A 21069-nucleotide genomic window follows, 5' to 3' on the forward strand; every position below is an offset into this window, starting at 1 on the left:
CAAAAAGCAAAATGGGACTCATTCGGTGCAGGGCAGAGGAGTAAAACCACAGTCTGAGCGAGGAGGGGCCTCGGAGCAGGCCCTAAGTAAAGTAACAGCAGCTGGCTGCAGGATGCAGACACACGGCCGGGCCGGTGCCTGGGAATAAAGTGATTCTAAGGTGTGCTCAGCGGGTGCTCCAGGACCCCAGGGGGGCTGAGTCCTCTGGATTAGAAGACTGTCATCTGCCACACCGCAGGTCCTAAAAGAGTGTCCCCTCTCGACCACCGACCCTATTCCTAGAACCCCCTCCCCCACCCCACCCCCTGCCTTGCCCTTCAGTAGTGGGAGAGAAACAAAAAGGAAAACATTTTCGGCTCCCGAGGGGTACAGTGTCTTTTGAGAAATCTCCCCCCTCACCTCTCTCAGACCTTCCGACTGAACTTTCAGGACGTCCTGCAGACTAAAAATCCACCCTGCTGCCTTCACTCACCACACTGCCAGGGGCTCAACAAGTGGAAAGTTCCAGAGGTGTCTAGAGGTGTCTCTGCCAGGCAGGGCTATCAAGTGGGTGGTAAAACCCTGACATCTTTTACATCCGCCCTTTCCCTACAGGCATGCAGACTATTTTGTAAATTAAATGTCTGAGGGAGTCGGAGGACTGGGCTCGCCTGCCTGGGGGATGGGAGAGCTGGAACCTTCGGCCCTTACACCTTCGCTTTCCCAAGTCGGCTTCAACCACAGGAGACCCGCCTACATCATTCTGCTATCAGCAAAGTCAACAACCAGGGGATGATTTAGGACTTTGGGTTTTCTTTCAACTCTTAAACTACTGCTTGCCCCTCGCTGAGCGTCTTTCCAGGCTGTCCGAGGTCCCCAACGGCTCAGAAAGACCAGCCTCCTCCTAAGCCCCTGCAGTTCCCTACCCGTCGCAATCTGGGAATCCTCCACCCACTCGCTGAGGTTTAGAGAAAGTACTGTATTCATAAAAACACACACAAACAAACAAACACCTCCCAGAAAATACAAAAATCATAGCTGGGGTAAGGCAGGGGATGAGGAATGCCATTATCTCTACGTGGCCTCCCACGAATGTGACTCAGCCCTTCCAGGCATAAGAGCCCCCAAGGGAACTTTGAGATGCCCACCTAGTTCCAAGTCTGAACCAGATGCCCAAAGAGCGACTCATGACGCCAGCTCCGTGACGCCCCTCCCGGTGCCCGTGACCCCGCCCCACCGGGTCCATGGCAGATGGGACCCACCGCTGCCAGCAGGATGCGGTTGGACCAGGGCGTCTGTCTGCAGCCTCCGCGTGTGGGAGTGGAGCATCCTGTTTGCCTGCAGTGGCTCCGAGGCTCACACTTCAAAGAGGGGAAGAAAAAGGGCAGGGGCTGGAGGCACCGGGCGCAGGCGGCGGGGGAGGGAGGCGAGGAGGCGGCTTGGGCAGGGCAGGGGCAAGGCTCAGGCTGCTCTCTCCAGGAGATCCCAAGAGACCGCAGGCGCCTCCCTGCTGCCAGCAAGCTCCAGGGAAGGGGCTGGGAACTACTTAACAAGGGCATCAGGGCCTCACCCAGCCCTGGGCAGGTGTGAGTGCCAGGGAGGTCCTTCAGCCTGGGGCTTCCCGCTCCGGGACCCCGGCCTGCCTCCTGGTGCAGCTCCTGGAGCTCTAGTCACTGGGTGGCAGCCACAGCCATGAGGGCCGGACAGACGTGAAAAAAAGAAGAGATGTTGTTCCCAGTGGCCTCATGTTCTGAGGCTGTGAGCTGCCTGATACCTCCGCACAGGGTCTTCAATGTCACTGGCACAGGGTTTCCTGTGCACTGGCCTAGGGGCCCACGGCCATAGGGTGCTCCCGCCACACGGCCCCTTGAGGGGGGTGCTCAGCAAAGGTGGCTGATAGAAGGATAGAGAATGTGCTGGAAAATCTCTCCTAGGAAGGTGGCCAAAGACGGTGTAGCCAGCTGCGGACCAGAGCCTTGGGGATCACGGGGCAAGTGGCCACAGCTGCGGTCCAGCAAATGTTCGCCCAGTGAATGAGTGGAACCCACCCGACGTGCAACAGCAGAGGGCTGGCGAAATGAACGAAGGCGGTGCCGGCGAGCCGACAGCGCCTCTGACCGGGCACCGGGCCGCACCTGGTCCTCACTTATTCCTCCCCAAAACCCTGCGACAGCCCTGACCGCACGAGGAAGGAACAGGGCCTCAGAGGTTCGATGCTTTGCCCCAGGGGCCGTGTGTTAGTCTGCTCGGGCAGCCATAACAGGTACCACAGGCTGGGCGGCTTAAACAACAGAAATTTATTTCCTCACAGTTCTGGAGGCTGGAAGTCCAAGAGCAAGGTGTGGGCAGGGCGGGTGTCTTCTGAGCCCTCTCTCCTTGGCTTGTAGATGGCTGTTTCCCCGCTTTCCTCACAAGTCTCTCCTCTGTGTGTCCGTGTCCTAATCTCCTCTTCTTCTAAGGGCACCAGTGGTTATAGCCTTAAATGCCTCTTTAGAGACCCTCTCTCCAAACACAGTCACATTCTGAGGTACCTGGGCTTAGGACCCAACATATGAATGGGGGGTTAGTGGAGGATGTCAAGATGACATCCAGGATTTAGGGTGGTGTCCTTAGGAGAGGAGAGGACACAGAGAAACACACAGAGGGAAGAAGGCCATGCAGACAGAAGCAGAGGTCGGAGTGATGGGGCTACAAGCCAAGGGCTGCCAGAAGCTGCCGGAAACTAGGAAGGGGCAGGAAAGGATTCTTCCTTAGAACCTTCAGAAGGAGCACAGCCCTCCCGGCACCTTGATTTGGGACTTCTGGCCTCATGAACTGCGAGAATAAATTCCTGCTGTTTTAAGCAACTCAGTTAGAGAGAATTTGTTATGACAGCCCTTGGAAACTAAACTAAATTATTGATTTCACCTCTCTCCTCCAGGACTCTTTGGTGGGGAGAATTGGCCTCTCTAGGGCTGGACTGTGACTGTCATGTCACCTCATCAACACTCCTCAAGTTGTCTGCGGGACAGAGAAAACCTTGGAGCCAAATCTAGGATGGGGGTGGGGCTCCAGGTGGACAGCAGCAGCTGAGCAGAGCTATAAAGCAGTCAGTCCTGCCCAGAGACAGGCGCCCGTGAGGCAGAAAACTCAAGTTAGCAGCTAAATTGCATTCCATACCTTTTTTTTTTTGGCCAAGACAGCTGTGGCTCAGCAGGTTTCGGGTTTGGGCAGCCCCACATCTGTGAGCTGCATGCCCAGACTGTAAACTATTTGGCATCCTTGCCTGGGGTACAATCCTGCAGGCAGCCGGAGGTGGGAGCCCTCCTGCCCACGTGCAGCTAAGCACAAGGTCACGCAACGCAAGGTCACTGCACAGCCAAGGCGCCCATCCCTCTCCGGCCCCCAGGCAGCGTGGGGACTGGCTGGGACTTGCCTGTCCATGGGAGGCTCCAACTTGAGAGTGTTCCAGATCTGCTGCTGCAGACAAGGACTCCCACCCCGGACCTTCATCCATGTAGAGACCGGGAAGCTTCCCAGCCCTGAAGGCCCCTCAGTGAAGATTTCAACACTGTCTCAGTTGAGCACATTTCAAGCCTAATAAATCTTCCAACACTTCTCAGAAGACAGGGACACTAGGCCTAAACTAAACATACAACCCGCCTCTTCAAACCCTCCACCATGTTGTTTCAACTGGGGTCAAGGAAGGAAAAACTCAATCCTTTCACACAAGCTCTAGTAAAGGGATTTCATATTCGCTGCAAGAACTGGGCTTAGTTTTTATATAAAAATTGCTGGAAGAAAGCGGCAAGAGCTCCTGTCTCTGGATTCCGCTTCCCCGCACACCCAGACTTCAGACATGCTTCCAGACGTACTCGGACAGAGAGCACAGGAAAGCAGGCCCCTCTCCCTCCAGCCCCGAGCCATGGGACGATGACAGAACCAGCCAGGTGCTGCAGAGGCTGCTGGGACAGGGCACCCACGGCGATGTCCCCACCTCAAGTTGAAGACCACCTCCCCCTCTTCTGAAGTGGGGATGGGGTGCATCCAGGAGAAGGTCTGAGGGCAGCTGGCAGAGGGCAGGTGAGAAGACAAAACAGCTCCGGTCAGCCCCTGTCCCAAAGCGCCAGGGTGGGCCACCAAAGTTTCAGTCTCCCTGGACGGTGCTCGGGCTTCCTAGGCAGGCTCGCCAGGGCCGGGCAGTGTGCTGGGATGGGATCAGAACTCCAGAAAGAGGCTGGACACGGATGGAGGTAAAATCCCCTCAGAGGCCCATGGGGGCGACAATTTGTCCACGCTTTCCAGAGTCCTTAATACTCAAATCCAAGGCCCACATGACATTCTTTCTGCACAGGGCAAAGGTATTTTATGTTTGTCTTTTGCCATCAGGGGGAGGGTTCAATGCTATTCTGATGCCCACCTCACCCTTATTCCCCTAAACACCATTTCAAAGTTAAAAAAAAATATCTCCAAGTATTTCAAATACTGTCCTTCCCGCCCCACCCCTCATAAGGCGAACAGCTGTGGTGGACGTGGGGAGCCAACTTTCCTTCCATTTGAACAAAGGCCCACGACCTGCCCTTTCTGGCCCTGCACGTTGGATAATGCCGGTCGCTGGACCGGACTGGACGTCTGGGAGCGAATGTCAGCAGCACCCACAAGACAGAGGCTTCCAGAATCCCTAGCTCCGGCCACCACTGCACACTTGGAGAAGCAGGGGCTGGAGAGGACCCCCAAATGACCCCGGAGCCAAGGCAGTCCCTCTGCAGCCTGGGTCCTCCCCAGCTGGTCCAGCCCTTCCCTCTGATGTCGGAAAAGGAAGCATTTCTCCCTCCTTGGGTTCTGAGGAAGTTCAAAGAAATGACGCTGCTGAAAAGGGGCCCGGCCATGGCTCCTTCCTCTGCCAAGGATGTGCCGGGGGCGCTGACATGGCACTGAAGTGTTTCTAGTTTTTTTTAAGCATCACAGGTTGAGGGCTTCCTCTCCCATGGAGAAAGCCACCTCCACTCCGCCTTCCGCAGACCAGACCTGGCACCAACCCCGAAGCCTGGGCAAGAGCATCCTGATAGCCTCAAAATCCTCTCTGCGGAGGTGCTGGGGTCCCAAAGATTTACGGAAGAGAATGAGCACCCTGCTCCCCCCAAACCTGTGGCCTCCTCTTTTGTGGCCCGAGAAAGCAATGATCTCAAGTGGCCTTTTGCAATGGCCTTGACCTTCCACCCTCTCCAATCTCCTTACTGTTCCATTCAAACCAGAGGCTTTGGGGCAAGAGAGGTGTGTGAGCTGGTGCCGAGAAGCTTGTAGAAGCAGAATTCTGTTTTAAATCTTTCATCTGGCACAATACAGGTCACTGAGCAGCCTTCAAAGTATTTCATTTTTAAAAGCTTGCAGAGCCAAATTATACCAGAAAACACTCTCTCCACTTACATGAGTTTTCCAAATAACAGAATTATAAACTTCTCATAAGATAACGTTTTGACAAAAACTCATAGAACCAGACAACAGTGTGGTGCTTACCAGGGGGAAAAGGGGTTGGGGAGAAAGCAAAGGTCACGAGGGGTCAAATTGGTGACAGAAGGAGGCTTGACTCGATGCAATAAACAGATAATATATTACAGGAGTGTACACTTGCAACCTATATAATTTTATTAACCAAAGTCACCCCAAAAAATTTAATTAAAATAAAATTCTTAAAAATACATATATCATTTTGATGAAATGCTTATTAAAATGTCACGTCTAATGCATTCTTCACAGAATACACTGACCACAGTTCAGTTTTGCCTGATGCTCTGGGGTCATTAAGATCACTGATGTCACCACCCCGCAGCACAGGGATGCCCCGGTTGCGGACCCCCGCGCTCAGCGGTTCCAGATTGCTGTGCTGTGGTTTGTGTTTAGTATCATTTTTCTGTCTCCTCCCAGCTCTTAGTAACCACTTTTTGCCGCCCATCTCTCCAGAGCCTCTACCAGCATTTCCAGTCTATTGTGATCCGAACCCCAGAGCCTGTTAGAACCGTGTGTAAACCAAGAACAAGCAGCACCTGGGTGAAGACCCCAGAAGCTCTGCTTTAAGTACGATGCATGGATGTCGGCTCATCTCACCCATGCTCAGGGAGGAGTTTCCCATCCTTCTGGTCCTGGCTGTGCCCCAAAGTCTATGCTGCCCTATCAGCCACCTCCAGGGCACAGAGCACTGCCCCGCTGGGACAGAAGGGGGGCTGAGAGGACCAGAATTTTTCCTGGTGGGGCCCCTGAAAGCACCAAGCTGCCTGCTCAGACAGCCCTGCGACAGAGCCAGGGGGCTCCGCAAAGGCAAAGCCACTGAGGAGTTTTTCCTGTGGTCCCAAACAGGCTCCCCTCAGCCTCAAACGTCCTCGCTTAGGAAACCCGGGCTCTCATGGGGGCCTTTTGGGAACAGGGAACCACAGACCACTGAGCACACATTTTGACAGTGACCAGCAGCCTCTTCATTTTAAATTTTAAAAATTTAAATATTTTTTAACTATTTTGGAGAGGCCGAGTTTTCTGAAGCGAAACAGAACCCAGAGGCCCTTAGAAAGATAGTTAATGCCTCTTTATCCATCTCAAATAAATGACTTAACAACAGGGTATAAAAGCACGTTCTTTTCTGTTGGTTGTTTTTTTAAGCCCTGGCCTGTCCCTTGGCAGGCAGGCAACAAAGGGTAGCATTTATTAACAATATATAGTACTTTCTGTGAAGTAAGTAGTTTGCACTGCACTGTGATGTCCTTGTAGTACGTGTGCACATGTGTGTATTTATAGGAAAGGGTCCAGTGCCATTTAGTGTCATGCCCAGGTAGGAATAATGCTTTTTTCTTTTTTTTAACTTTATATTTTGGTTTCTCAAGTTTCTTTTGTTGAGCACGTATGACTTTTATAGTTAGGTAGATAAAAGTTTATTTTTTAAATATTTTTCTTTTGTCACTTAAAAAAAAATCTTCCTCTGGTCCTTGTGTTCCTCCTTTCTGGGCCAGCAAATCTCCCAACGTATGAATCTAGTGGCATGTGGCTGGGCCACAAAGGTCCACCACAGGAGAACTGGGTCCTTGGGAGCCTGAGTTCCCGCCACAGAGAATGGCATCAGCTTGTCTCACTCCTTGGCCTACCTTGGCTTCTGCAGCCGGGAAATGGGGCTGCCTTACTCACATGCCTTTCCAAGCCCCCTGCCCCAGCTGGTCTCCCGGGGCCTTGAGGAGCAGCGATAGGCTGCCCATGAACGTAGCAGAGGCAGCCTTTGAAAGCAGATGGATGAGAGTGAATCAGCCCTCAGCGCTTCCTACGACCGGTGTGACTTTGTGTCATCAAACCACTTAGAGTCTCTGAACCCTGCTTTTCTCATCATCAAAATGGGAATAGTACTTACTACCTGGTGATGCAGTGAGATACTATATGCCAAGTGAGCGCCAGGAACAGAAGGGTACCCCTGAATAGCAGATATTGTTATTAGTGGAAATACCTAGAACACAGGGGCTTCAGCACAGGTTCCCAGCCCTGGCTGTACTGTAAAGTACAATAGGGAACTTTTAAAAGACTGAGGTCCAGGTGAGGCAGACATCCTCGTGTGGCTATAGCCACAAAAATTGCCCTTTAGGCCATACGTTCCACCTCCTTTCCCTCCACAAATCCATATCCATGGCATCCTTCCCATTGACTCAAAATCACCACCTCCAGGAGGCCCTCAGCAAGTCTCCCGTGCTAACTGGGTTCCTTCAGCACCCAAATTTGATTCAGAACTCAGGGGCATTGGCACTTGCCATTGTGTTGACTGGAAAACATTCTCAAACCATTTCTCATGTTTGTATTTTCTACCTGTGTATTTGTTTTCTATCTGATGCTGAGCAAAGATGAGGCCTCCTGAATGCTGGGGCATGCTATGGGCTCTGTGCACGTTCTAGGTGATTAAAAAAAGGCCAGCCCAAAAATAAAATTAAAAAAAAAAAAAAAGGCCAGCCCAGCCCTAGTCAGTTTTGCTCAGTGGTTAGAGCATTGGCAGGTGGACTAAAGGGTCCATGATTCGATTCCAGCCAAGGGCAAGTACCTCAGTTGCAGGCTCGATCTCTGGCCCCTATTGGGGTGCCTGCGGGAGGCAACCAGTCAATGTGTCTCTCTCACATTGGTGTTTCTCTCTCTCCCTCCCTTCTACTCTCTCTGAAAAGCAATGGAAAAAAATCCTCAGCTGAGGATTATAATTAATTAATAAAGGGCAGCCCATGCAGTGGACCAGTGACTCTCAAAGTATTGTCCCAGGACTGGCAGCATCCACATCACCGGGGACCTTGTTGGAAAGGCAAAGTCTCAGCCTACTTGGGACCGTCGCATTTGACAGTTAACTCGGGTGGTGAGGCCCAGCGTCTGCTTTAACAAGCCCTCCAGGTGATTCTGGACTTGCTCACGAAGGACTGCTGAGTTAGGCTAAAAGCTAGTCTCCACCTGTGTGCCAAGTAAGGCCTTCACTTTCTCAACAAGAACAGGGCCAGCAGAAGTCTGGAATCTGTTTTCCACTGTCTACGAGTGTGTGTACCATGTTTATAAGAACAGAGCACACTATGGACAGTCATGTCTGCAAATTCATGTCGAAAAAAACCTCTGGGGCATGCTTTCACCCATTTGCCTATTACCATAGCCATTCCTTGTAAGAAAATATGCTAGAAAACTAGTTTACCCCTCATAGGTCTATGTTAAGCCTATTTTTTCCTGCTTTAAGTGGAATATATATGCTGCCAGATATTAACATTTCATTACGGCCCAGGGACCTTATTATGAACTAGCTTATGGTACTGGGCCACCAGACATAGGTGGTGATGTTTGGTTATTTGCACAAAATATAGCCCCAGGTTCCCGGCCATTTTGAGTCCTTATGCTCACTTTCTAGAATTTTCTGTCTGCTTCTACCTTCGGCAGTTACCACATGGTGCTTCCTTGGTGTGAGTTCCTCAGATAACCCCAGCCTCCCTTCTAATCTGTGTTGAGAAGACAGATAACCCTGCAGGGTCAAACTGTGCAGACCAAGAGTAAACAGCCGTGAGGGAGCTCCCTCTGGGTTAAATCCTGAGCCTGGCATTCCAGTCCCCTCTCTTTCTCCAACCACAGCTCCCTCTTCAACGGGCCAGGCTGGGGATACATATCGGCCTCAAATCACGGTGCAGGTAGGGAAGTCGGGTTACCTGGTCCTGGAGTTTCTGGAACATCAGGGGGTGCGGTTCTTCCAGGATCTTCTCATTGAGCCGGGACTGCCCCTCGACGTTGACTTGTGACGAGGCCTTGCTGGACAGAAAGGTCATATAGATCTCCTTTGCCTTTTCCTGCATCTGCGGGCGACACACGGAGCCTGTTAGGCGAGCTCAGCCCTCCCTGGCCTGAGTCCAGCTCTCCACTCTGGCCTGGCCTGGGGGCTCTGACTGCCCCTCCATCTCCTGTCACAAAACTGCTACACTATCCATTTGAAAACGATGACAGGAAGAATCCTGGGCCACAGCGGGTGACATTCGGTACCATTCGGGTAGTCCTGTGAATTCTCCAAATTAAGGACTTCTGGGGACATCATTCAGCCATAACAAGGGATGAAGTCCTGACAGGTGCACAGCATGGGTGAACCTTGAAACCTTACGCTGACTGAAAGACCACGCACTAAAGGCCACATATGGCACGATTCCATTCATCCAAAGCATCCAGAACAAGCAAATCCATAGGGATGGAAAATGAGTGGTTGCCCAGGGCTGGGGGAGGGGAAAGGGAAGTGACTGCTTAGAGCAAGGGGCTTCTGTTCGGGGTAACGAGAAATTCTGGAACAAGGCCGTGGTGACGGCTGTATAACACTATGAATGTACTTACGGAGACTGAACCACACACTTTAAAATGGTTCAAAGGAGAAAAATGAGAGCCCTAAAAAATGGCTGAAGTTGTAAAATTTGTTATGTGTATTTTACCACAATAAAAATAATTCAGTTGGCCAGGAGAGGCACCACCGCTCATTCAAGCAGCCTGCAGGGAGACTTAGGACCCTGCGGCTTCAAAGCCTTGCATTTCTGCTCAGCTCCACGCCTGCCGGATCCATTCTCCCCTCCTGGTTGTGTGGGTTTGTGGGCCTCCAGGGCAGGGTGTTTTTCCAGGTAATGAGATGTGAGTATGAGCGAGGGAGAGAGCTCCCACTGGCCGCCCTGAGTCCTGAGTGCAGTCCTGGAAAGCACAGGCCCTGAAAGGCTTGTAAGCAGACTGAGGAAAGGTGCTTTGTCTGAAAACCAGCCTGCCTCCTCGCTAGGGCTGCAGAAGGGAGCCTGGTCCTCCCAAGTGTCCCCTGAGGGTTCTCTCTTAGAGAAAAAGTGCCTGTACTCACACCTCGGGGCAGCAAACAGGGGGGCTGTATCTTTAAACACTAAAGCCTGAAGTATTACCTCACCCCTCGAGCAAGCCAGACAATAAATGCCTCTGAAATGCAGTCCTGGAGCTATGATTTGTGGAGGGAGTGAGGGGCCTTGGGAGGCCTGGAAAACTGCCTTTCTCCCCAAAGAAATCCCAGCCTATGAAATCCTTTGACCTCATGGAAAACACCAGAAGGCTTTGATACCTGGTGCCTGACAGTAGGAGAAAAGCAGTCCTTTAACTTATTTTAGTTCCAAGGACAAGTTGACAAAAGGCCCCATGAGGCTGAGGCCTGACCGCCTCCTGTCCCCCAGGAAGACTGCCCAGGTGGAGGTCAACACCCAAGGCCTTGGTATCAGTTCTTGATCGACTATCATCGTGAACAATTCATCAATACCAGGCTCAAAGACATAGGAGCATCTTAAGATCAATATGGCTATTCCAACGGACAAGTCTGGGACCAAGATCCAGATCAGGGTGGGGCAGCACTTTGGGGTTGTTTGCCTCTCGAAGACCCACCCACTCCCTGAAGCCACGCGCCTCCCTCCCATCACCCCCATTCTCCCAGGAAAGAATATTCTGGGGAAACTACCACCTGTGTCAGCCTTCATAGAAGTATCAGCCAGTCCGATTAACAGACTCCATGCAAAGCTCTGGAGTCTGAAAGGCAGCAACCACTTCAGGCCTCCTCTCCCCCTTGAACAGTCTCACACACACGCACACACACTGTTTCCAGATGAATCCAGGCTGTCTTGGGTGGTTCCGAAAAGGAGTGTCATGAATCAGTAGCTTGAGGCTTAAAGGGGGGGGTGTGAGGGCCGGGAGGAGAGGAAGCAGGTTCTGGGAGGCCTGTCTCTCAGCCCCAGTGCACAGCCCCAGCCACCCGTCCCGAGTCTGTCTGGGCACACCGTGGGGTCCCCACAGCGCCCCCGTCTCCAACTGGACACACTTCAGCGCAGAGCTTATCTGGGCCGGGATAGGAAGTGTGACTGAAAAGGGAAACCCCGAGACTGCCAACCGCAAGCTGGTCACGGGAAGGCCTGCTGTCCAGGCCGAGAGCCCTGGCCGGAAAACAAGAACCTCGTCTCTCAAGATATTTCGGTAGATTTTCCAGAGCTTTGTTAACCCTTTTCTGCCTCTGTCAGGATGGGGACAGAAAACATCCACCCCCTGTGGGTCACCCAGATCTGTGACTCTGGGTGTGACCTGGAGGATGGCCGGCTTCTCTACTCCAGCGCCCTGTGGACGACAAACGTGCCAGCGTCCCACCCTGCCCGGGGCGCTGGGAAAAGACCCCGCCGGGGCCCATGTGAGGGCTCCTGGCATCAGCCTGAGGACGGCCTGTGGGGCCTTTGCCCCCAGGGGAGCTCTTCCCAGACGCCCCAGGAGCCTGGGGCTTCCTTCCAGCCCGGCATCAGCCCGGGCAGAAGTCAGCACCGCCTCTGCTCCCCACAAGTGCATGTGCAGGAGAAGCCGGTTCCCTTTGACATCAGCCCCGGGAACAGCAATCTGCTCCCGGGAACAGCAATAGCACCAGCGCCCTGGCCCGCAGCTCAGAAGAGCGTGGTTTTGCACGTGCTGGGTCCTCGCCCTCACCCAGTAAGCGCTGGGAACTTTCCCGCTGGGGAGATAAAACAAGGCCTCCTTTTACCCACGTCCTCTGGCTGATGCCTCCCTGCCCCAACTTATTCCTGAAACATCCAAAGACGAGCGGCTGTGAGCCTCCATTCCCCCTCCCCACCCGCTCCTCGGCCCCTCGGAGGGCCTGCTGCCCTCACCGGCTCGGCCGCCACCAGCTCACTGCGGCCCCCGCGGCTAAGGCCCTGGGACCGTCCTCTGGACCGCTCTCGGGCCCCTGGCCCTGCTCACCACTGCTGCCCTCAGGCTTCTCCAACACCGCCTGCCTCCTTTGTCAGCTCCTGTCCCTCTGTCCCCCCCATAAATCCTGGGGTTTCCTAGAGTTGTGCCCTAGGCTGACTGCTTTCTAACCACACGCTCTCCCCAGATTTCAGCCCAACCCTCCCCCAAGCTGCTGACCATGTAGCCAACTGATCTCTAGAAATGTGGGCTTGGATGTCCCACAGACACCTCAAATACAAGGACAGAAGGGGCCCCTCCTGCCAGTGGGTCCTGCAGTCTCTGCTTCAGGAAGGTGGGGACTGAGATCGCGACGCCCTGCCTGTCACCGGGTTCTGCTCACTTTGCTTCCTGCCCCTAACTCCACCAGCTGTCCCTCCCTATCCTGTCCCTCTCCAGAGGTGGATGACAGGAGAGGACACATAAGAAATGTAAAGGAGCAAGCTACCTTTATTAATATCAGCTGCAGGCAGAGAAGGAGGCAAAGAGAACATCAAGTGATTCGAGAATATTTCCGAGAACTGGCTCAGGAAATGGAAAGCAGCTGGAGGGACAGAGAGCAAGAGCAAACCTGAGCACCTGCAAGGCTGGGGAGGGAGTGCCAACCAGAAATGTCCAAAAACGGCAGGAGCTCGGGCAGCGGGAACCCAGATGGAGGGAATGGGGGGGGGGGACAGAAGAAAGAAGCCGTTACACCCCCAGGTCCCCAACCCCCAACTCCGAGCATTCATTCAGGCAGTCATCTCCCTCCCCTCTCTCTCCTCTTCTGCCCCCTCCCCAGGCGGGTGTTTTCTTCTCTAAAGAGCCTGACTCAGGGAAGCTGCAGAACAGAAGCATAAAGGGGGGGCAAGGATGAGAGGCCAAACCGAATGGAAGGGGTAAGTGAAATTCTGCATACAAACTCCCTAGCAATGTCTCCCAATCTAGTTGATTGGAGATGTGTTTTGTTTATAAACATAATATTAGGCTTGTGGCCACCAGAAAGAGACTAGAGGGTCTAGAGAAAACAAACAAAAAAGTATAAAGCATTCAACAGAACAATTCAGCCCTGGCCGGTGTGTCTCAGTCGAGTGTCGTCCCATGCACTGAAAGGTCACCAGTTCGATTCCCAGTCAGGGCACATGCGCAGGTTGCTGGCTTAATCCCTAGTCCGGGATCAGCAGGAGGCAACGATTGATGTTTTTTTTTCTCTCCCTCAACCTTCCTCTCTCTCTAAAACCAATAAAAACATTTTTTTTTAAATTCAACAGAAGGCCCGGCCGGGCGTGGCTCAGCGGTTGAGCATTGACCTAGGATCCAGGCGATTGATTCCAGATCAGGACACATGCCCGGGTTGCGGGCTGCAGCCGATCAATGACTTTCATCATTGATGTTTCTATCTCTCCCCCTCTCCCTTCCTCTGTCTGAAATCAATAAAGATATATTTTAAAAAAAAAAATTCAACAGAAGGATTTGAAGATAAAGCTGAAATCTCCAAAGAAAAGTAGGAACAAAAAGCCAAAAAATTGAAAAAATAATGATAATATTAATAACAACATAAGAACACTGCCCAGAGCTTCCATAAAATGCCCACACAGTGAATGAGCCCCACCCCGCCAAAGCCTCTAAGTGGACAGTTTTAGAACACTGGCAATGAAAAGAAGATCCTGTACCATTCCAGAGAGAAAAAAGCAAAGAGAACAAATCAGCTTCCATATGAAACACTGATTCTTAACAAAAATGAAGACAATGGAACAATGGCTTTAAATTTCTGAGTGAGTTTCGCCTAGAATTCATTCAGTTCTGTGCTCTGTCAGATTATCAATGAAGTGGGAGAGTAGGGGAAGAATTACATTTTCATTCAACAAGATCTTTAAACATCTACCCACCACATCCCCTTTCTCAAGAGGCTATTGCCAGCCTTGCTCCACCGCAATAAGCAGGTGACTCAGGACAGAGGAGGACCTGGGTCCAGGAAGCAGGAGAGGGGCAAAGAGAATGGCCAGTGGTGTCAAAGGAAGACCCAGGGAGTTGTGGTCAGAGGACCCCAGGAGGCCTGTCCCCAGGTGAGCCTGGACTGCAGAGATGAGCTGAGAAGCCCAAGTCCATGCAACATCCCATCAAGAAACGTTTTAAAGGCCACGAAAAAGAAAAGCAAAAAATGGAGCAAGAACCATGTAACTGTAGTGTCCCCTTTGGCTCAGTAGCAAACAATAAACAATAAATATTTTCGTAAAGAAAATGCAGTAGACAGGATGTAGGTAAGTGAAACCTCGGTTATAGTAAGAGGAAGTGGCAGATAACACCTAAAAATGATACAGGGAGCAGAGAAGGAAGGGACGGAGGCACTGGGCAGGCCCAAGACCACACTAGGAGCATCTGCGCTCTGATCAGTTCGGCCCAGACCCTGCCAGGTCCACATCAAAAGGCAAAAGTTGGAAAGACCCAGCCCAAAGCCGAGGAAGATGAGCTCCCGAGGATGCTGAGAGGTGAAGGGAATAGGCCTTCCTACTGCATGCGCCTGTGGACGAGTGAATTTCACCTGAGGCCTACACATGTCGCTTTTGGATTTCTAAATACTTTGATTTTTTAAATAAAGAAGATGGTGTTTCAGCTTTTTAGGAAAACCTTGACCATTATTTTAAATAAGACTATCAAACACTCTAAAATCCTGGATCAAGTTTTAGTGTTAAGTAAAATACAATAAAAATAATAAATATGATAGGCTTCCCCCATAACTGTTAGCTCTAAAAGGTATTATATTTCAATACCAGTGCAAGTCGCTCTCAGAGCTACGATTATAGAAACCTTGTACCACCCCTGCCACTTTTCCACTCCCAGTTTCAGTTTGGCTTTTACAAATCTGTGCAGGGTGCCATATCCGTTTCAATCCCTGTCACATAGTAAACTGGCCCAATGTGCATGGGCTGAGGAATGAATGAATGCATGCATGCATGAATGAATGAATGAGTGAGTGAGTGAGTGAGTGAGTGAGTGAGTGAGTGAGTGAGTGAGTGAATTCAGGGACAGCCAAAGAATGAACACCTTGTTGGAGTTTTTTCTGAGGTTTTAAAAAACATAAATGCCGCTTTGTTTTAAAAGATAGGTACCTCACGTGCTAATTCATGGAAAGAGGCATTTTTTAGAAAAACGTTAAACCATAAAGAAAGTGCAAAGGGAGGGCACTGTTTGGAAAGCTGATTGCTGAATATGGGCACCTGGAAGGCACTACCACCCAGGAACCCTAAGGAGGGAGGGTAGGGGCCATTACCCTCCCCAGTTCCCGAAGTCCCAGCATCCGCACCATAAATGCAGAGTATTAAGACCCTCCCAAACCAACGGGCTGCTTTCCTGCCTGCCAGGGGGCGAAGCACAGACCCTGGAGGACGGTGAAGACACAATCCCACTGTCCGGGGCCTGTGAGCTTACGAGCCCCAGCAGGATGGACTCACGTCCACCTCTCGAGTCCTGGGCTGCAAGAGCAGCCCGAAGTGAGACAGCGGGAGGCGAGCCCTCCCCACGGTGGGTCCTCAGGTGTCGGCCGACCTGAGCGGAAAGAGCTGGAAGTCCCGTGTGCCCGGCACTGTTCCAGGCACTTGGATACACTGGGGGAGAAGACAGACAAAGACCTCAGACCTCGCGGAGCCTGCATGACAGGGGAAAAGCAAACAATACAGAAGATAAATAAAGAAATTATACAAGAGACAAGATAAATCGGTAAGTGCTAAGGAGAGATCTGGCTGGATGAACCAAAAGCAAGAATGGAAAACAAACCAGGGCAGATCCCATTTCCAGCCATGGAGGGAAGAGCGAGGGTGGCATGGATCCCATGACCGCCTCAGCTCCCCGTCGAGACGTACCCGCAGCAAAGCCCAGATGCGTTCAGTCTGATTGTGAAATTCAGCTGGGCCCACTTCTCCCCGCGCTGGGGCCCGCCTCCGCTTTTCTAAATTAGTGACTCCAAACTTATTCCTGGTTTTACTTCCCCTGCGGCCAGACCCACTAGAGAATTCACAGGCGCTGCAGTCAGAGGCCTGGTCCGTGCGGCTCTGTCTGCACCAAGCCTGCGGCCTTGAGCAAGCTGCCGGTTCACCTGTCCGGCCGCAGCCCTGGGCAGGGTGGGAGTCGCCCTGAGGCTCAGGCGGGTGCTTCCCCTTTCCAGGGCTGTCTGCATCCCCAGGCAGCCGACAGGGAGGCAGCGTTCACTGCACTGAAGCGACAGCCAGGCACGTTCCAGGCTCAAGGACACAAACCTTCAAGGAGTCCTAGTCTGGGTGTCAGGGTTTGGGGGTGCAGAGACAGGATGCTGGATTCTGGGAGCTCTGTGTGTAGGATGTGGACGGGTCAATGCAACCTGCTACGTGGCTTTCCAGTGTTCACCTTGGCACCCAGGTTCTCCAGGTGTGGCCCCACCAGCCCGTCAGCTTCCAGTACAGCAGAGCCAGGCAGGTCACACAATACAGCAGAGCTCTCCTCTCCAGGAATTCCTCCCCACATGCTGTCCCCTCTTCAAGGAATAGGACCCCCATGCCCAAACTCCAGTTCAGGTGTCAGGTGTCAGCTGGCTTAAAAGTCCCTTCCCCTGGGGGCTTTCCAGACTGCTCACTGCCTCTGCTCCCACAGAACTGCACTTCCCATTTCGAGGCTCCAGGCTTCCCCTCCCAATATCTGTTCCCCAAAGAAGCTCGTCTGTCTTATCCCTGAGTGTCTCCCATGCTTGTCACAGGCCTGGCCCCCAGCAAGCACTCCACAAAGATCTGGTGAACTCGGCTGAACTGAAGGACGCACCGGCATGGTCTGCGGGGCAACTGACTGGGTGGCCTCGGGCGCTGGTTCAAGTCCCAGCTTGGCCAAGGAGGAAACTCGACTTTTTGGTCTGTCCAATGACAGGTGTGCTGGCCAACCTGCAGGCCCTCTCACCTCCAACACACAACGAATAAGGCAGAGGGATGGGCATCTGCTCGCCTGCTCGACTCTGAGCTGGGTTCCAGGCGAGGCTGGACAAGTCAACAGCACAGTCCAGCGTTTATGGGAGGCTGTCCCTGGGCCCTGTCCTGGGTGCCGGGGGCAAAAGAGAGGGATGAGCAATCCTGCCTGAAGGGTGGCAGCCCTCTCTCCTGCTGCCTGAGGCCACTCACCGCCCAGGAGGCTCAGGCAAAGCCATCCAGAGAGCAGAAGCCGACAAAAGTAAATACTAAGGGTCATGCCTTGGACAGCCTTCTAGGCCGACCTAGGAAATTCAAGCTCCAGGGAACCTATCTCAGAATCCACCCTTGCCCCTAAGGGGAGGGAGGCCACACTGTTCCAACCTGGGGAAAGTGGGTCCGAATTCCAGAAGAGCCTTTGAATAAACCAGTCGTGAACATTTTCCAGGCTGCTGCCTGCGAACACGTAATGACGGCTGGGTTCCAGCGTTTGGAGACAGATGTTCAATAACTGGCAGCCCACAAGCCACATCTGCCCATGGATGTGTTTTGTTTGGCAGGCAAGGTTTTACATTTAAAAAAAAATTAGTTCTAACCCTTACAATATCAGATGGGTTCACATAAAAATCCAAATGCGTAGCTTCTCTGGAGAAATAGGCAGCGCTGGACTGAAGATGGGAGAAGTTGCCGTAGGAAGAAATACCCCTTGGAGTTCTGGGGGCAAGGGTGGGCAAGCGAAGGCCTCGGTGGGCAGAACTCGAAGCAGAGAAAGCCCAGACAGCCACAGACCCCAAAGCCTTCATTGCCAAAGTCAGCTCAGCAACCAGCCGCAACCCTGATGGCCCCAGTCCCCCCCACTCCCTACAGCCTCACACCAAAAGCCTCGCCCGGGTACATTACTTCCTGGACCCTGTGGGCATTTAGGTGGTAGCCTCTTAGAAATACACAGGCACTGGCCTCAAAAGCACGCCCAATGCACAGGCCTCCTTCCCCGTAATCTCCTCCACCTCTCCCTATCCTCAGCCTTCAGTGGTGGAAACGCTGGCTGGCGTGAGAATGAAAGGCCACCCCTGCAAAGAGCACACAGGAGACCAGTCAGAAGCGTCTGCGTGGGATGCCGGCCGACTACGGGATGTCCCGTAAAGATACAGTGAACAACTGACAGTCCACCTGAGGCACGCTGCTTTTGTCACCAGATCTGCTTGTCATTTCACTGCCTCCGTACAAAATGCAGACACGTCAAACACCGGGGCAGCATCCGCATAACTTATCCACGAAGAAGAAAATCATACACGATGATGAACTCTAAATGTCATAAACTGTTATTTTTACTTTAAATATTTGTCCATTTGCACAGCTCCATTTAAACAAGGATTAACACCCCTCTTTTCAAAATTATGACTAGTTGAGCAACACAAGATACCTAATCTGAAGCTTAAACCCTCCCCCACATCCAATAGGGATCAGACTTCTTCGGGAAATTTCAAAATAGATTGGAAAGGTAGCTGTAAGTTTATAAGGAGAGAAAAAAATTGTGGAGAACATGAGGACATCATGGAAGAAATACCTGCTGCTTATCTTCTGTTTTCTTAAAATCCTCACACGCTAGCCAAAACAAAACGTTTTCTTCACTGAATTCCTTTTTTAAAAATTCCTATGGATACAGAGAGAAAATATATAAAACAGTATCCTGTTTTTAAAAAACAACGACAAATAAAGAATGCATCTCCCTTCAAGGATCGATTTGGTAAAATCCAAAAAATGAGCTTGAAAACTGCACCCTGAAAAACAAAGCTGATGTTTAATGTGAGAGCTAGAATTTCATATACATTTGAACGTAATGGCTTTGACATTGTAAATGAGAGTAAAAATGAAGCCAGCATCTCCTCGCAACTCTAAGCTAACAATAAATTACCAGAAAGTAAATTAAAGTGGAAGATATATTAGTTCCTTCCAGACAGTGTTTAAACAAAGTACATTCCTCTAAAATCAGGCCATTTTTTTTAAACAAAACAAAAGAAAACATATTAAGCATGTCCAAAAATGTCATGCTGAAAACCATTTTAAGTTGGAGGGCTCTATTTTTCTCTTTTGGCAAATGTTGGGGTTAGTGGCACAGAAGAGTGTCCTCCATGAGATCTAGACGGAGCTCACAGTGGCCTGGTGACCAGGAATATTAGTAGCCCTGCCTGTCACCCTTCCCTGGGCGCTGAAGGACCAACAGCCTGAGGGCTCATCCTGGCCTGACCACAGATTTAAGGACAGATACAGGGCATTCTTCAAATTCACACAGGCTTCTTCGGACACCTGGGGTTGCTGCTGACCAAAAAAGTTACTTCTAGGCAGCACCGATGCCTCCCCATCCATCAGCCTCCTCTTGAAGTTGAACTTCACTTTGCCAGCTGTTGTCTAGCCTGTCTCACTCTGTTAATAATTCCAACATATAAAAGAACAAACCTTCACATCAAAGAGACCAAGACCAGCCCTCCCAGGTACCGCAGAGTTGGACACTCTCCGTGGATCCTGCCAGTGAGCATGGTCTCTCTTCCCCACGGCCCCATCCTCACCATCCAGCTACATGAAACCCAGAGCTGGCCTGTGCGTGACCTTCGGAGCTGGTCCACGGCTATCTGGGAAACCCTGTCCATCTTGGTATCGACAGGTGAGACGTTCTTATTCTCGAGTTGGGACAGACAGTGTTAAAAACTGGCCTGTGCTCCCCCCGAAACACATCTAAACTTCTTCATGTGTCAAATCAATCCTGTCAACAAAGAAAAAGGCAAACCCGAAATCTTTTCACGCCTTCTGGGTCTTCGAGCAGATTCTCCAGAGAGGCCGCCCATTTGGCTGTGCTCTTGGGGTTCTGGTGGCCACTGCTGGAACTCCCGTCACTGTCGTGGATGTCTGCAAAGCAAAGTTTAGACTGTGTATGTGGCCCATAGGTACCGTCATTTTAAAATATCCGCATACAATGGTCATCATCATCACCACTGTGGCTAACAGATATTAAGGCAGGTGCCAAAATCTGTTCTAGGCACTTAGTCCAGTGAACTCATTCTAGTCCTGACAATAAACAACCTTATGAAGTAGGTGCGACCATTTCCTCCATTGTACAGATGAGGAAAACTGAGGCTCAGAGCGATGAAGGGACTTGTCATTTCCAGACACTTCCTTACATTCCTCCCGCACCCATGTGTCCACTGGCCAAGCGCAGGCAGCCTGCACCCCAGCCTGCCTCCCAGGCACCTTGGCTCAACAGACTCCTTCCCCGTCACACTTTCCCCGCCACCTTATCATTATGCTGTTACGACGATTTGCACGACTGACTCTTACTCGTCTGAAAGCTCCTGTCCATCTTTATCACGTATCTCCAAGCACGTAGCTCACTGCCTGGCACTCAAATAAAAGAATATACCAGGGCCGGGACTAGGGTGCGGCAAAGGAGACAGGGGCGCAGGTGCAAAATTTAAAGGGGTTACCAAAGCACCCGGGCATCAAGATAAGTGACAGTTTCATGCAATATTTTGAAAAATAAAAATTAATGCAAAACATTCCATACTGAGCAAAATACCAAAATTGTAAGTAAAGACGGGATCATTATTACTGGCTTTTCCTTTCGCATCAGGCTCCACATGCTCGGCATCACAGTTAACTATGCGTGTAGGCGGAATGAATGAATGAATGAATGAATGAATGAATGACTCCTTGTACCGCCCGCCTGCTGCACTCCACACACCCAAGGCCTCTAGACTAAAGGACAGGCACAGGCGGGCTCCCACTAGCACACTTTAGCTACTTGCCTGAGGAGGAAGTGACAACACAAACAGGTCTCACTCTACGGCAATTTCCTGGAGTCGAGGGAAAACCATGGAATGTCACTTGGGATGGGCCCAGGTCCCAAACCCAGTTTGGCCAGTTCAGACTGTGTGACCGTGGGCAACATTCTACATGGGAAATAAAGACAATC

At 51.5% G+C, this 21069-nt stretch overlaps 1 protein-coding gene across 1 annotated transcript in view; it reads right to left on the reverse strand.

Moving 5' to 3' along the window:
- Positions 1-21069, reverse strand: part of RGS10 (regulator of G protein signaling 10) — a 31040-nt gene that overhangs the window by 956 nt on the left and 9015 nt on the right. The window contains exons 2-4 of the mRNA XM_087824183.1: positions 19888-20006; positions 18670-18756; positions 9147-9290 (exon numbers count right to left, since the gene is read on the reverse strand). Coding sequence (XP_087680309.1) covers positions 9147-9290; positions 18670-18756; positions 19888-20006 — 350 coding nt within the window. The remainder of the gene's footprint in view (positions 1-9146; positions 9291-18669; positions 18757-19887; positions 20007-21069) is intronic.

Source organism: Miniopterus natalensis, chromosome 14 (genome assembly GCF_054644295.1).
Source record: "Miniopterus natalensis isolate mMinNat1 chromosome 14, mMinNat1.hap1, whole genome shotgun sequence".
Lineage (NCBI taxonomy): Eukaryota > Metazoa > Chordata > Mammalia > Chiroptera > Miniopteridae > Miniopterus > Miniopterus natalensis.